A 16,393-nucleotide genomic window follows, 5' to 3' on the forward strand; every position below is an offset into this window, starting at 1 on the left:
TAGCAATACAGGCAACAACATAAGTGCTTGTCCCAGGTTTTATGCTAAGTGAAAGAAACCAAGTATGAGTGATTACTTGTGTGATTCCGTTTATAATCTGTAAATCCTCAAAACATGATTCCTTTGGTGGAGGCAAACGTCCAGGGATAGAAATCAGACCGGTAGTTGCTAAGGGCCAGAAGTAAGGGCTGAGGCAAAGGGCACAACGAACCTTTTCAGTCGTCGGAAATGTTCTTTATCCTCTTCATGGTGTTGCTGCTGCTGCTGCTGCTGCTGCTGCTAAGTCGCTTGAGTCGTGTCCGACTCTGTGCGACCCCATAGACGGCAGCCCACCAGGCTCCGCCATCCCTGGGATTGCTAGATGATGATATATAGTAAAACTGGTGAATTTTACTTTCTGTAAATTTTACCCCAATGAATCAGATTTTTTGAATAACATGCATGACAAACTTGTCTGCCACCACTGATTTTGATGGTGATTTTGATTTTGATGGAAGATTGCTGCACTAGAAACTGGCTCTCCTAAGATCTGCTGAGAGAAAAGGATGTGAGACTTTCCTGCGGATTAGACGTGAGCCATGGGAGAGGATTGATGCTTTTGAACTGTGGTGTTGGAGAAGACTCTTGAGAGTCCCTTGGACAGCAAGAAGATCAAACCAGTAAATCCTAAAGGAAATCAGTCCTGAATGTTCATTGGAAGGACTGTTGCTGAAGCTGAAGCTCCAATACTTTGACCACCTATTGCGAAGAACTAACTCATTGGGAAAGACCCTGATGCTGGGAAAGATTGAAGCCCGGAGGAGAAGGGGACGACAGAGGACGAGATCCAAATGGCATCACCGACTGGATGGATAGGAGTTTGAGCACGCTCCCGGAGTTGGTGATGGACAGGGAAACTTGGCGTGCTGCAGTCCATGGGGTCGCAAAGATTCCGACACGACTGAGCGACTGAACTGAATGGGGAGAGCAGCTGGAGGAAGGCACGGCGACCCATTCCAGTATTCTTGCCTGGAGAATCCCATGGACAGAGGAGACTGGTGGGCTGCAGTCCAGTGGGTCGTAAAGAGTCAGACACGACTGAAGCGACTTAGCACGCAATCGCAGAGGGCACCTCTATGCAGAGGGAAGACCTGCATAGGGCGATAATATTAATAAAAACCTGTCCAAGAGCGCCACCTGGAGGGGAGCTGAGACTTAGCAGCAAGAAGCTGAAGCCTAAGGCTACCTGTGAGCCTAGGGTAAGGGGCCCTGCCGGGGTCCAGCCCCCGCTGATTCAGGGTATTCGAAGGAGAGACGGCATAGGCGACCTATTTATTTAAATATTTATCAAAGATATAAAGAGTAATAGAATGAGGATAGCTCAGTGAGGAAATTCAGTGTAGAAAAGAGGCTGAGTAGCTTGGTTTACGCGGGAGACCAATAAAACTTCAAGACAAGAAGTTTGCACCACTTACGTAGGCCGCAGGCGTCCTTCCGTTCTCCCGAAGGAGAGGAAACACTGAGGCCTCCCCGGTCGGATCTTAGAAGCCCAGGCATAATTAGTAAGCATGGTGGGTTCCGCGCTCCAGATGGAGACTCAACCAGAGTGAGAGAGAGAGCGATATGGGGAGACCAAGTTTCGGTGAACAAGGCCCGCACTTTATTTTCCAAAGCAGTTTTTATACCTTAAGTTGTGCATAGAGGAAAATGGGGGAAGGGGTAGAGTCATGCAAGAACAGCAGTTCCTGATCCTAAACAAAGCCAGACTTTCAAACTTATCATATGCAAAAGTTCAGGTGAATTACATCATCTTCTGGCCAGGAGGCCTGTTAACATTTTAAGAAACTTATTTTTCTCTAAAGGTGATTATTCCAAAGTCAGGAGCCACCCTCCAAAAGCATTAGATAAAGTTACATTCCTATAGGGCAAAGGTGTGGTGGGCTCAATCAAGAAAAGAATTAACTCAAGGGTCCAAGGTTACAAACATTAAAGCTACTACTTACACCAATTATATTAATCAATACACTGCCAGGGACACAGCAGGTAAGGGATATGGAGACTTAGCAGCAAACATTGGCCCAACAAGTGAAAAACCCTTCACCAATACAATTTCTAATCAATCTTTTAACTGCTCAAAGGACTCTGTATTTAGACAGTTTAGAACATCTCATGCCTCTCACAGTTGGGAGGCTCTGAGCAATCACATGTGGCCGGAAAAACCTATTCAGGCAGGCTAGAGGATTTCCAAAGGAGTTTGTAGGTTGAAACACTGTCACACCCAGCAATTATTAACTGGAGCTGTAAGCTAACTCTTTTTTCAGAGAGAGGTAGTGGGGGACAGCCCCCCGTAAAGTCAGAGGTGTAGGTGAAAGCACAAAGCAGAAAGTAGGCAGACTCTGGTTTTTGGGGGTAGATGCTCGAGAATTTCCAGGGGGACTCCTGAGGCTCGATCCCGCCATTGTGTATGCTGAGCCTCCTTCCTCATGACCTTTGCCATGGGTGGAGCTCGCTCCCAGCAGGGCCCCTCCAGACCAAGGGTGAAACTTGTAGGTGAGAGACCCTGGTAATGATGTGGGCTGCAGGTTAGGAAGAACTTTCAAGAGTTACTAGATGAAGAGTCAGCTTTCTACACATAGCAAGCCTGGGGAGATGTGTGGCAGGCCACCCAGTACTAGTTAGAATTTGATTTTAAAAAATTTTTATTAGTAGTCTTTTTGGCTGTACCACAGGGCATGTGGCATGACCAGGCATGGAGCCCGAGTCAGGGATGGAACCCCACCAGAGTTCCAGAGTTCCCTGACCAGGGATGGAAACTGAGCCCCCGGCCCTGGGAGTCTTAACCACTCGTCTGCCAGGGAGGTCCCAAGAGCTGATTTTTCGAGTAGAACGCTCCTCTCTCTCCCCTATTTCAACCCCGGAGGAAACAAAAACAGCCCAGTGAGTGAGTAAGGAAGAGGATCTCAGGATGTGCGAGCAGAGGGAGAGGGGAAGCAACATTCATCCCCCACACAGAGTCGCTCCCACGTACAGACCCACAGACTCACATGCAGTTTTTCCCCCGCTGTGTGCTATCTACCCATAATAGATCGGGAAGGTGCAGAAGAGATGCTTTTAAACTTAAATAAACTTTTTGTTTGTTTGTTTTTTGGTTTGTACTCTTTGTATATCTTTTTTTAAAATTTTATTTATTTTTTATTGAAGGATAATTGCTTTACAGAACTTTGTTGTTTTCTGTCAAATCTCATCATGAATCAGCCAAAGGTATACATATATCCCCTCCCTTTTGAACTTCCCTCCCATCTCCCTCCCCATCCTACCCCTCTATGTTGATACAGAGCCCCTGTTTGAGTTTCCTTAGCCATACAGCAAATTCCCATTGGGTATCTATTTTACATACGATAGTGTAAGTTTCCATGTTACTCTTTCCATACATCTCGCCCTCTCCTCCCCTTTGTGGTAAGATACACATAACATCCAATTTCTCATTTTAACAGTTTTAAAATGTAAGATTCAGCAGGACCAAATTGTTGCATACCCAATTGGGTATTGTTGTTTACCCATCTCCAGAACTTTCATCAAGCGCAACTGAAACCCCATGTCTGCTAAACAAGAACTCCCCATTACCCACCCCCACCCCTACCCCCTTGCCCCTGCCCCCAGGAAGCACATCCTACTCTCCATCTCTGTGCATCTGACCACTCTGTATGGCTCTCAAAACTGCAATTACTGAAATGAGACTTTTATAACTTGAAGTGACCCTGGAAATTTTCCCAGTGCAATGTCCAGAAAAGACATGGGCCTTCCCAGTATTCCATTCAAAGGGGTGATGATGAACCAGCCCCAGAGAACAAGTCCGAATGGGGATTGGCTGTTCTCTGATTTCCTTGACCACCAGGAAAGGAAACTGGTCTTCAGCATCTGGGACCCTGAAGGAAGCAGGCAGACACTGGCTCCTGCCTGCTGGGGTCGCTTATCTGGGTGGCTGGTCTTGATGGGGTTGGGGTCGGGATGGCGGCCAGGAAGCCACCAGGGGACGCAGCAGGGAGGTTGATGAGCCCCAGAATCAGAGGGGCCTCAGGGGCCCAAGTCAGAAGCCTGTCTGGAGAGTCAAGTCCTGCTCCTGCAGGAGAGCCCTGCAGCCTGCTTTTTTCACTTAGCACGTCTTGAAGGGTGTCCATGTCAAGACATGAAGACCCACCTGTCTTTAAAATGATGCAGAATTACCAGCACTTAGGTTTCCCAGGTGGCTTACACAGTAAAGAATCTGCTCGTAACGCAGGAGACCTGAGTTCAGCCCCTGGGTGAGGCAGATCCCCTGGAGAAGGGCATGGCTACCCACTCCAGAGAATCCCATGGACAGAGGAGCCTCGTGGGCTACAGTCCACCGGGTGACAAAGAGTCCGGCACGACTGAGCAAGCATCACTTTCACTTTCAGGTCACCGATTCCCAAGCTGGTGGACGCTATGGTTGATTATACTTTTCTGCTATTAGCTGTTACTTCAGTAAACATCTGTCTCTCTTCGTGATCCTGCGTTTCTCTAAAGTTGCTTAATTATTCAGTCACAGACAGGTCATACTATCCCTCATTACATCACTCATTACATGGGCGAGTGAGTGACAAGGTTAGATTGTGACTTAGAAGAGTTGAAAAAGTCATACGAGAGAAATATCTTTTGGAAATGACCTTTTGAAATGGAACAGTCAGACCACCTCTAGAGCTGTCATCAAGGGTGGCCCAGGTCACATTCGTTCAGGGGGTTGGACAACATGGAGTGGAAGATCTTGGGGAGGAAGAAAAGCAGCTTCTATGCTGGACGACATGGTCACCCTTAGATCATAATAATGTGCGTGTTGTTAATATAGCCATTGTTCTGTGTGTCTGTATTGTATTCCTCACTACTGTATAATTAGTTGACAATGCTATTTACTTAAAAAAAAATATCCAGGTGGTGCAGTGGTAAAGAATCCACCTTCCAGTGGAGGGGATGTGGGTTTGATCTCTGGTTGGGGAACTAAGATCACACAGGCCATGGAGCAACTAAGCCTGTGCGCCACAACCACTGAACCAGTGCCTCAGCTCGAGAGCCCGTTAGCTGCAGACTACAGAGCTCGTGTACCACAACTAGAGAGAAGTCTGCGTGCCATAACAAACGATCCCACGTGCTGCAACCAAGACCCGATGCAGGCAAACATAGTTTTCTTTTAAAAATAATGAGGCTGATCAAAACACAGCAAGAGGAATCTCAAGATGATTATCTGAGTTGATTGTGCTGTTCTGCATGTGGCCCCTCACCGGCCTGTGCACCCCTAAAACTCCTCTTTAAAAGATCTTGCCCCCTGATCACCAATGGTGAGTTGGTTTTCGGGACATGAGTCTACCTTCTTCCCAGGATTGCTGGCTTCCTCAAGAAAGCTATCTTTCCTTTTACCCAACACGTGTCTCTCAATATTGATTTCTTGAGAAACACACAGTTGAACCTGAGTTGGTAACCAGATAGGGACCCTGCACCCCTTGCCAGTGCTGATTTTTTCTGAATGTTCATGAAACAGGAACCACAGGCACCCAAGAGCATTGCAGGGACATTCAGATCAGACAGTGATTGTGGAAATGCTGTGAAAATTGAAAAGCACTAGATAAGAATGAGTTTTAATAAAGACCTGAAAAGCTAAGCATAAATATGGATACAACATACAAAAGATGAGATAAAATCTAAAGTGAGACACTTGTCAAAAGTATCCTGAGATTTTATTAATTTATGGCAGAAAGTGAAGAAGAACTAAAGAGCCTCTTGATGAAAGTGAAATAGGAGAGTGAAAAAGTTGGCTGAAAGCTCAACATTCAGAAAACTAAGATCATGGCATCCGGTCCCATCACTTCATGGGAAATAGATGGGGAAACGGTGGCTGACTTTATTTTTCTGGGCTCCAGAATCACTGCAGATGGTGATTACAGCAATGAAATTAAAAGACAATTATTTCTTGGAAGGAAAGTTATGACCAACCCAGACAGCATATTAAAAAGCAGAGACATTACTTTGCCAACAAAGGTCCATCTAGTCAAGGCTATGGTTTTTCAGGGGTCATGTAGGGATGTGAGAGGTGGACTATAAAGAAAGCTGAGCGCTGAAGAATTGATGCTTTTGAACTGTGGTGTTGGAGAAGACTCTTGAGAGTCCCTTGGACTGCAAGGAGATCCAACCAGTCAATTCTAAAGGAGATCAGTCCTGGGTGTTCATTGGAAGGACTGATGTTGAAGCTGAAACTTCAATACTTTGGCCACCTGATGCGAAGAGCTGACTCATTTGAAAAGACCCTGATGCTGGGAAAGATTGAGGGCAGGAGGAGAAGGGGACGACAGAGAATGAGATGGTTAGATGGCATCACGGACTCAATGGACATGGGTTTGGGTGGACTCCAGGAGTTGGTGATGGACAGGGAGGCCTGGCGTGTTGCAGTTCATGGGGTCGCAAAGAGTGGGACATGACTGAGCGACTGAACTGAACTGATTGGGGAAAAAACCCTGGGTAGAACTATATGCACAAAACCTCAAAAGATCAGAAGCAATCCATGTCAACAGCATGGGCTCAGGAGTTTATCCATACTCCCCGTTTAAAACACATCATGTTTCCCTGTGACTATAAAAATAGCACATGGTCTTTGTAGAAAATCTGAGAAATAGGGGACAGCATAAAAAGGAAAATAAAAATCACCCATAATCCCACCACTCAGAGATCACTATTAACATTTTTGGTATATCTCTCCTATGCTTAAAAAAAAAAAAACCTGTACTTGTATTTTATTGTGATTGATATCACACAAAACACAGTTTTGTGTCATGCCTTTTTCACTTAGCATTGTATCAGGGACATTTCTCCAGGACATTACAGATGCTTTGTGACTACGAAGGTCATGGTCACTTCTGCTTCAGCCCCACATGAGAGCCCAGCTTTTGTAGCAGGCTGAGCACCATGCTGCCTGGATGGGGAAAATAAAGGAGAACCAGAAAAGCAGATGTGGGAGATCTGAGTCCATAACACCAACAGATTAGGAGCTGAGCTCCTGTGGGAAGGAGTTCTGGCTCTGAGCAGCTCTGTCTACACGTGGGAATCCCCCTGCTTCGCTGGAGGACCTGCTGGTGGATTTCATTCATCTGAGAGCAGACTTGGCCACCTTCAGTGGCACGAGGCTCTGACATGAAGGTCAGCCAAGATAGAAAGAGTTTCTGGCGGACCTCCCTGGCGGTCCAGTGGTTAAGACTCCGCCTTCTAATGCAAGGAATATGGGTTCGATGCCTGGTCAGAGAAATAAGATCTCATATGCTGCAGGGTGTTACCAAAGATTAAAAATAAATAAACAAATCTTGTTTAAAAAAAAAAAGTCTTTCTGAGCTGACACTGATAGTCAATGGAAATCGTGGCTCCATTTGCTCCCTGGCACCTTTTCGGGAGCAAGGTTAGCAAGAATCAGGGTCCCTGAGTAAGAACCTGCTCTGAGAGGCTTTGGGCCTTCAGCTCCATGGCTGACTGAGACTCAAAAAGCAAAACCAAACCACAAAAAAGAGAAATCACCCCTGGATAGTTGGCAAAGATAGCACTTTAAAGTCACCTGGGGTCTTCGCATGACATCCTAGGCATTGCTGGGGTGCCACGTTGGTGTGAAACCAGCAAAAAAGGAGAGAGAGGAAGAAAAGGGGTGGAGTAGGGGATGCCCCAAGTGTCATTCTATGAGGACGGGATTGTCAGGTTCAAAGTGCTCGTGGTTTTCTTTCTCTGGAGAGCGCTGGTTGTTACATCATGGGGTAAGCGATGACAAAATAGTTAAGCTCTGAATCGATCAGCTTTCTGTACTTCCTGTAAATTTCCCGCAGTGTCCTGTCCTCTTCATTCGTCTCATATCTGTTTGTATAAATTCTCACCTGTGCCAACAGAGAAACACATCTGCACACACGCACCCTGTGACTACATCACCCAGGCCCCGAAGACAATCCAAATGAGGTACCTGTACAATTGTCGGCAGAATCAGGAAAAGCCTAAACCCAACTATTAATGCTGAGGATGATTACTACTAATTATTAATCCTAAACTCCAGATTCCCTTGGAAATTAGCAATTTCACAGAAGGGACAGACTTGTGAGATATCCAACCCCCATGCCCTGCCTCATCCCTGACCTTCATCCCAGGAGTGGACACCTGCCTCCGAGAAGCCCCTGTGCCCCTGCCCTCAGTGGAACTCCCCCAGGGTGCTCTTACCTTGAGTGTGCGCAGGGCACATTGCCCTTCCTCCCGGCTCTTTAGGATCCGCTCCACAAACTTAACATCCAGGAAAGCCCAGATTTTGAAATAAAACAACTTCCTGCAGGATAAGATGAGGAGGTGCAGCTCTTCATCCAGAGACTCATGGTTGTTGTTGAATTCAAAAGTTAGTTTCTGGAAAAGCACCAATGGGGCAGACGATGTGAACAGAGATGCTGGGACTTGGCTGGGTCATTTCATAGCACTTTCATGATCCAGCACTGGCCTGGTGGCCCTGGCGGTTTAAGTGTTTTATTTATTTATTGGACATGCCACGTGGCACACAGGAGCCTAGTTTCCCTGATCAGGACCAGGGCTGGAACCCATGCTTCCTGCAGTGGAAGCGGAGTCTCAACCACTGGCCCACTGGGCAAGTCCCCTCCAGTGCCTTAGATAAGGGACACTGGACACGCAGTTGTCAGAGGAAGGGATTTGGGAAATGCAAGTGATCTCATCCAAGTTTCCAAAACTTAGAGTTTTGAGGCTATGTACCTAGAGTCTGGAGACCAAGGTGGTGTTCCTGGCCCTGCAGTGGACTGGCCAGGTGACTATGGGCAATACCAAAAGGTAGTATGATGTCTGCCTGCCCACTTCAGGGCTGTGTGAGCGTAAATGACCTCTTCACACTTTGTCATCCCTCACTGTAAGTGTTGGTGTTTCTTAATTTATAAGTTTATTAATGAACTTATTAAGTTATCATTTATTTGTGATATAATTATACATTTATTAAGTGGTATAAATTAATTACTTTACTTGACTGCACTGGGTCTTACTTGTGGCATGCAAACCCTTAGTTGCGTCATATGGGATCTAGTTCCCTGACCATGGATTGAAGCTGGGTCCCCTGCATTGGGAGTGTGGAGGCTTAGCCACAGGACTGCCAGGAAAGTCCCAGTAGTGGTATATATACCCTTGTATATCCATGCTCACAGACTCGTGTGTGGTCCTTGTTACTCAGTTGCTCAGTTGTGTCTGACTCTTTGTGATCCCCTGGACTGTAGCCCGGCAGGCTCCTCTGTGCATGGGATTCTCCAGACAAGAATACCAGAGTGGGTTGTCATGCCCTTCTGCAGGGGATCTTCCCAACCCAGGAATCGAAACTGCATCTCCTCCATTGGCAGTCATGGATTCTTTACCGCTGAGCCACTTGAGAAGACTGTGAGGTCCTCAGTAGGGGACAAAATGATGCTGATTTTGTAGATGGGGAGCTGCCAGATTAGAGTAGCCCACACCTCTGAGCTCTTCGGTAACTTGGGTCAAGTCTGGTTTTTTGTCTGGTTTGGAGCTGCTCTGTGTCCCGTGTACTGCTGTGTCAGGTGGGTGAGTGGAAGGGGCTGCCCATCTGCTGGTCACCGGTGGAGGCACCTGCATGCTCAGGCCTCAGAGTTCTGAGCCAGGGATATAGGCGCTTTCCTTGGTGGACAGTCACCCAAGAGTGGGTTTCATGTACAAGAAGCGAGCAGTAGCTTTTGTCCTCTGCTGTGGTCTTGGGGACCAGGAGAGGCGTAGTTTGGTGACCTTTCTCAGAATCTCAACTTAAGGCTTCCCTGGTGGCTCAGATGGTAAAGAAGCTGCTTGCAACAAAGGAGACCCGGGTTCGATCCCTGAGTCAGGAAGATCCCCGGGAGAAGGAAATGGCAACCCACTCTAGTATTCTTGCCTGGAGAATCCCATGGACAGAGGAGCCTGGGAGGCTACAGTCCATGGGGTCGCAAAAGAGTTGGGCATGGCTGAGCGTCTAACACTTTCACCTTTTGAGAGCAGGCAGGAGGAACCAGGGGGCAGCCACTCCTCCCAGGCCTCCCGGCCCTAGGGTCGTACCTACCTGCAGAGTGTGCCGAAAGGTGGGCAGGAGATCCGTCAGGGTGGGTCTCATGGACCAGTCAGGGTCGCTGAAATAGCAGCTTCTCAGACTGATGCTCCTGATGGGGATCTCCTGCAAGAGGATCCGGGCCAAGCGCTCGTACTTCATGACCCGCTCAAAGAAGAAGTTGACCTTCAGGCTGGTGGCGTGCCTGGCCAGCTTGGCCCAAGACATACCCCAGATGACCTGCCCGTGGGGGTCATGAATGTGGCACTTGATGTTCATGGTCCGGAGGGTGCCAGTGTTGTTGTCGCACAGGTTCTCCAGCAGCTCGTCAGAGATGCAGTTGTAGTTGAGAGTCAGGGACACCAGGTTGCGGAACGTGGCCATGGTCTTGTTGAACTGGGGACTGCTGTAGACGGCAAGGTGGTGGCTGAAACAGTCCTCGATGTTGAGCTCCGTCACCGTGCTCTCGTTCCGTAAGTAGCTCAGGGCGTTGAGGATGTGGCAGCCTTGTTCCGTGGTGAGCCTGGCCCCCTTCAGGCTGAGATAGTTCAGGTGTTTGCCCATCTTCTTCAAGAAGAAGCTCAAGCTTTTCATGAATGAGCTCCTGATGCTGTTCCTCCAGACCAGGCGGTCCAACTCGAGATGCTGGATGGAGAGAGATTTCAGACGGTTGTTACTCTTGCCCAGACATGAGAGGAGGCCTCGCATGGTGACCTGGAACTTCTTGGTCAGGACAGCGTTGTAAGGATTCAGGAATTTGATCTCCAGGTGCTCCAGGTAACGACCAAATTTCTTAACATACCAAAGGGCTGACTCGAATTCGGACGCATGTACCCTGGAAGGTCTCCCACTGAACGTGATGGTCCTATATCGCCAGAGGTCAGCTGAATACATCATCTGGTTCCACTTCCTGCAGACAAGGGCCGCTCTGGACCTGTCCCTGTCTCCCAGCCACCAGAAGACACGACGCAGGCACACATCGGGCAGGGTGGCCCAGCAGCTCTGGTCTTGAGGCTGGATCAGTTGGTCTTCTTCGTCCATCGGGGAACCAGGATGTCCACTGCAGCTGCGTGGTGGGCAGGGCTTCCAAAAATGAGGAAAGAAAAGCAATCACTTGTTTTCTGTGGGGAGTGAAAAGGAAGACCATTACCTGCCAAACACATATTAAACCTAATGCAATGAACTTGCTCTGCAGCCCCATGTGTCAGTACTGGGCTGGGGCATGGGGGACAAAGATAAATACACCATACAGTGTACACCCACAGGATTCACAGCCCAGCAGGGGTCTAGCGGGGACACAGACCAGGACTGTTACAACACTGTGGGAGGCGAGAAAAGGCTCAGGTATATTCGTGGTGCCTCCGCCTCTGCTCAGTCGCTCAGTCGTGTCCGACTCTTTTCGACCCCATGGACTGTAGCCCACCAGGCTCCTCTGTCCATGGGATTCTCCAGGCAAGAATACTGGGGTGGGTTGCCACTTCCTCCTCCAGGGGATCTTCCTGACCCAGGAATCGAATCCGCGCCTCTTGCATCTCCTGCACTGGCAGAAGGATTCTTCACCCACTGAGCCATCTGGGAAGCCCATGCATGGTGCAGGGTAGCACAAACAAAGCATGATTAATTCTTTCTGGGTAAGAAGTAGTAGAGAGGGCTGCTTGGAGGAGGTGGCATCTGAGCTGAGGTTTGCAGGGTGGATATGTGTGTGCAAAGCAGATAGGTTGGTGGTGGAGGATCTGGTATACTCCAGGAAGAGGGAACAAGACGGGTGAAGTCACAGGATGTGAGCATATGTGATGTGTTCATATTCAGGGAATTAATAGTTGTTTGAAGCTTAATTTGAAGCTTGTTAATTTGTGACAGGCAAGGAGTGATGAACCTGGATTTGGGGCAGTGGGAAGTTCTGGCTCAAGGGCATCATTCAAGATGCTCTGAATGATGTGATAAAGGCTGTGTCCTAGAGGAATTCTGACATCTTCTCTGGATGAATCACTGTGTTGAGCGACACTGCCGATGGCTGTGTCTCTATTTGGGGCTTCCCAGGTGATGCCAGTGGTAAAGAACTCGCCTGCCAATGCAGGAGACAGAAGAGACATGGGTTCGATCCCTGGGTCAGGAAGATCCCCTGGAGGAGGGCATGGCAGCCCACTCCAGTATCTTTGCCTGGAGAATCCCATGGACAGAGGAGCCTGGTGGGCTACAGTCCATGGGGTTGCAAAGAGTCAGACACGACTGAAGCAACTAGCCGTGTACACACGTGTCTCTATTCAAAAGGCACAGCTGCAGAACAAAGGTGGAGAACCTCGCTGACATCAGGGCAGGTCTAAGGATCACATGCCCAGAAGTGCTGTGGACAGTCTTGAGGTAAAGAAAGAATACTCTGGGGGAGTGGAGGAAGGATGGTCTAGAGCAGAGTCCAGGCTTGAAGCCTGGGACTAGGGCAGCATGATAGTGGGAATCGGGGTGAATTGTGAGTTTTTTAGTGGACATAATTTGGCAATTGGTGAACAGAGAAATGGAAGGACTGGAAAGTCTCTGACTTGATTGAATTGCAGGTGGTACCCCAGTCAAGCTAGGGAGTCCCAGGGAAGAACTGGGGTAAGGCCCTACCAGATACACTGAGCCCTCAGTCAGACTTTTCATAGTCATCTGCTGTAATCTTCATGGCTTTGCTTTCAAAGTTTCCCATGCTTGAAAACTACCCTCCTTTTCTCTACCTCTCCCCAGCCCTCCATTTTTAAGGTTTAAGTCCTGCTGCTGCTGCTGCTAAGTCGCTTCAGTTGTGTCCGACTCTGTGCGACCCCATAGATGGCAGCCCAGCAGGCTCTGCCATCCCTAGGATTCTCCAGGCAATAACACTGGAGTGGGTTGCCATTTCCTTCTCCAATGCATGAAAGTGAAAAGTGAAAGTGAAGTCGCTCAGTTGTGTCCGACTCTTAGCGACCCCGTGGACTGTAGCCCACCAGGCTCCTCCGTCCATGGGATTTTCCAGGCAAGAGTACTGGAGTGGGTTGCCATTGCCTTCTCAAGGTTTAAGCTCTATGGCTCCACAAAACTTTAATTGACTTTTTTATTCATTGTGGCTCAGAGATGGAAGAGACCTGAGAATTGAATTTTTTTTTTAACAGATGGAAACTAGACACAGAGAGGTGAAGGGGCTTGCCTGTGGTCACACAGTCGGTTAGTAATAGGACCCAGGCTAGACCTGGGCTTTCTTACTTTCTCTTGTACTTTTTTCCTGCCTCTACTTTTCAGGCCTTGGATGCAGAGGGACAAGTTAATCATAATTTTCCGTTCAGGACAGACATTTGTCTGTGCAAGAACTCTCTTTGATTTTATGACTCTGTGTGACCCCCATGGACTATAGCCCACCAAGCTCCTCTGTCCATGGGATTTTCCAGGCAAGAATAGTGGAGCCATTCCCTCTCTAGGGGATCTTCTTCACCTAGGGATTGAACCTGGGTCTCCTGCATTGCAGGCATATTCTTTACTGTCTGCACCACGAGGGAGCCCATGTATTCCCTTTAACTCGATGTCCCACTTCGCCGTTCCCCACAGAGGCAACTATTCCGGTGTGCTTGATGTGCTTCATTTTGTTTGTGCATGTGCTTGCCAAGTGTGTGTTCCACGTCTGTAAGCACCGCTCACGTTGCCCTGTGTACGTCTCACACTGCATCTGTCGTCTGAGTAGACCCTCTGGTGGACAGTCTCCTATTCATTCTCCCCAGGAGGGGCCCCCGGGGCTCTTCCAGCTCTCCCCAGCACCACAGTGGTGATGAGCATCCTCAAATGAGATCCTGTAGGTTTCCTCCATGCCTTTATCCTCACTACCCCATCATCACCTACTGAACAATTTGGTCCCTTCCTCCAGCTGGCCCTCCCATCTCCCACCCAGATAGGCCTCTGCATGGAAACTGGTAGCAGCCTATCCCCACCCAGGATACAAGGCTCTGGTGGGTTCAGCCTGCCCTCTTCTCTTTCCCCTTTCAGTGTCGAAGCCTTTCTCTTCTATGAAACCCACACACTCTTTGGGACGAGGAACAGCCTCATTCTTCTTTTGAGGAAGTATTTTAACTAATGAAGAAAAAAGAGTGTGTCTTTCTTCACATATAAACTGTCCAGGGCTAGGGGACCCCACAGCACTTAGCATAGAGCAAGGAACCTATAACCCAGGGATTGAACCTAGGTTTCCTGCATCTCAGGCAGATTCTTTACCATCTGAGCCATCGGGGAAGTCCAAGGATACTGGAGTGGGTAGCCTATCCCTTCTCCAGTGGATCTTCCCAACCCAGGAATTGAACTGGGGTCTCTTGTATTGGAGGTGATTCTTTATCAGCTGAGCTACCAGGGAAGCCCTAAGAGGTGCACAAGAAAAGCTGCTGCTGCTACTGCTGCTAAGTCACTTCAGTCGTGTCCGACTCTGTGCGACCCCATAGACTGCAGCCCACCAGGCTCCCCGTCCCTGGGATTCTCCAGGCAAGAACAGTGGAGTGGGTTGCCATTTCCTTCTCCAATACATGAAAGTACTGGAGTGGGTTGCCATTGCCTTCTCAGGAAAAGCTAAAACCAGGGAATTCCATGGTGGTCCAGTGGTTGACTCCTGGTTTCCACTGCAGGGGGCGCAGTTTCCATCCCTGAACAGGGAACTAAGATCCCAGAAACCTCACAGTGCTACCAAGGAAAGAAAAGAAAGGAAAAAAGCTGCTGCTGCTGCTGCTAAGTCGCTTCAGTCGTGTCCGACTCTGTGCGACCCCATAGACGGCAGCCCACCAGGCTTCCCCGTCCCTGGGATTCCCCAGGCAAGAACACTGGAGTGGGTTGCCATTTCCCTCTCCAATGCATGAAAGTGAAAAGTGAAAGGGAACAGGGTCAGAATAGTTATCAGACACTTTAAACCATAGGGTGGGGCTGGAAGAACTTTGGAGGGTTGGGAATGGTGTTGCAAGCCTTCCAAAAGTCATGTAATTACCCGGAACCTATGCTACCCCTCAAGAGGCAGTGTAGATTAGTGGGTTAGATTCTGGTTCTGTCATCTGCACTATGTAACTTTGTGTGTGTGTTCTCTGTTGAGTTCAGACTCTCTGTGGCACCATGGACCGTAGCCCATCAGGCTTCTCTGTCCATGGGATATTCCAGGCAAGAATACTGGAGTGGGTTGCCATTTCCTACTCCAGGCGATCTTCCCCACCCAGGGATGGAACCTGCGTCTCTTGTGTCTCCTGTATGGGCAGGTGGATTCTTTAGTACTAGCACCACCTGGGAAGCCCCTCCACATCTGTTGATACGGTGACTGTTCCTTTCTCCTAGTGTTGGGGGGATTAAATGGACTGACAGATGGAAAACACTAGAACAGTGCCTGGCATATAGTAAATGTTACACAAGTGTTTGCTGCCATCAGAAAGTTGGTGCCAACGTGCTTCTAAATAGCATCCCTATAAGGAAGGTATTTACAAATGGGGAAACAGGCGTTGGAAGGTTAGGAAAATGAGATGGGTAAGTGGGGACCAGGATTAGAACCCAGACGCGGGAATGTAGGCCGGGTTCACAACGTCACACAGCTGCCAAGCCTGGGAGGACACCTGGGTGTTCCATCACCCGGGTGCGGAGAGGGCCCAGGAGCCTCCCCGGGGCGGCGGGTGAGGAGGGGCGCCCACCCCGCCGCGCGCGTTACCCGTTCGCGGGGCCCCGCTTCTCCGGCTGCAGGGACCGCAAGCGCCAGGCCTGCTCCGCCCGCGCCGCCTCCGCTCCGACGCCAACTCCGCCGCCCGCGACCCGGCCGAGGCTAGAGGCCCAGCGGCCCGCCGCCTCTGTGACGCGCCGCCCCCTGCGGGGGTCTGCTCATCCCCACGGCCGCGGGGCCCAAACCCGGGGTGATCGCGCAGGTCGAGGGGCCAGACTAGGTGCCCCCACCCCGCAGATGGCCGGGGAGGCGCCCCGGTCAGGGGCGGGAGGCAGGAGGCTGGACCCAACAGGCCCTGACCCCTGCCCGGCCCCTCTGCACACGGGAAAGAGGTTCTGCCCAGGACTTGGGTTGTGCAGGCCCGATCGTTCGCCACCTTTCCTGTCCGGATCCAGCCCCAGTTCCTGTCCATTGTCGGGGACGCTCTCTGGGAAGCCAAAGCCACTGCCAACCCAGCCCTAGTGTTAGTCGCTCAGTCGCTTCTGAGTCTTTGCGACTGTGGACTGTAGCCCGCCAGGCTCCTCTGTCCATGGGATTCTCGAGGCAAGAATACTGGAGTGGGTTGCCATGGCCTCCTCCAGGGCATCTTCCCAACCCAAGGATGGAACCTCAGTCTCCTGCCCTGCAGGCGGATT

At 49.6% G+C, this 16,393-nt stretch overlaps 1 protein-coding gene across 2 annotated transcripts; it reads right to left on the reverse strand.

The window, feature by feature from the left end:
• Positions 1 to 7,555: 7,555 nt before the first annotated feature.
• On the reverse strand, positions 7,556 to 15,840 carry FBXO39 (F-box protein 39). Of its 2 annotated transcripts, none has more exons than XM_024980330.2 (4): positions 15,750 to 15,840; positions 10,097 to 11,164; positions 8,230 to 8,406; positions 7,556 to 7,895 (listed from the first exon to the last, which is right to left on the reverse strand). In XM_024980330.2, exons 2-4 carry the CDS (start codon positions 11,120 to 11,122, stop codon positions 7,767 to 7,769), a joined length of 1,332 nt encoding a protein of 443 aa, XP_024836098.1. In that variant the 5' UTR covers positions 11,123 to 11,164; positions 15,750 to 15,840; the 3' UTR covers positions 7,556 to 7,766.
• Positions 15,841 to 16,393: the final 553 nt, after the last annotated feature.

The sequence above is a fragment of the Bos taurus genome, chromosome 19 (genome assembly GCF_002263795.3).
Source record: "Bos taurus isolate L1 Dominette 01449 registration number 42190680 breed Hereford chromosome 19, ARS-UCD2.0, whole genome shotgun sequence".
In the NCBI taxonomy this organism is placed as follows: Eukaryota; Metazoa; Chordata; class Mammalia; order Artiodactyla; family Bovidae; genus Bos; species Bos taurus.

Excerpts from the sequence above, each read along its gene's own strand:
- FBXO39 (XM_024980330.2), bottom strand. The coding sequence starts at position 11,122 with ATGGACGAAGAAGACCAACTGATCCAGCCTCAAGACCAGAGCTGCTGG. Across the intron at positions 8,407-10,096 it reads CCTTTCGGCACACTCTGCAG|AAACTAACTTTTGAATTCAA; the intron begins GTAGGTACGACC and ends GTGCTTTTCCAG. Across the intron at positions 7,896-8,229 it reads GTGCCCTGCGCACACTCAAG|GTGAGAATTTATACAAACAG; the intron begins GTAAGAGCACCC and ends CTGTTGGCACAG.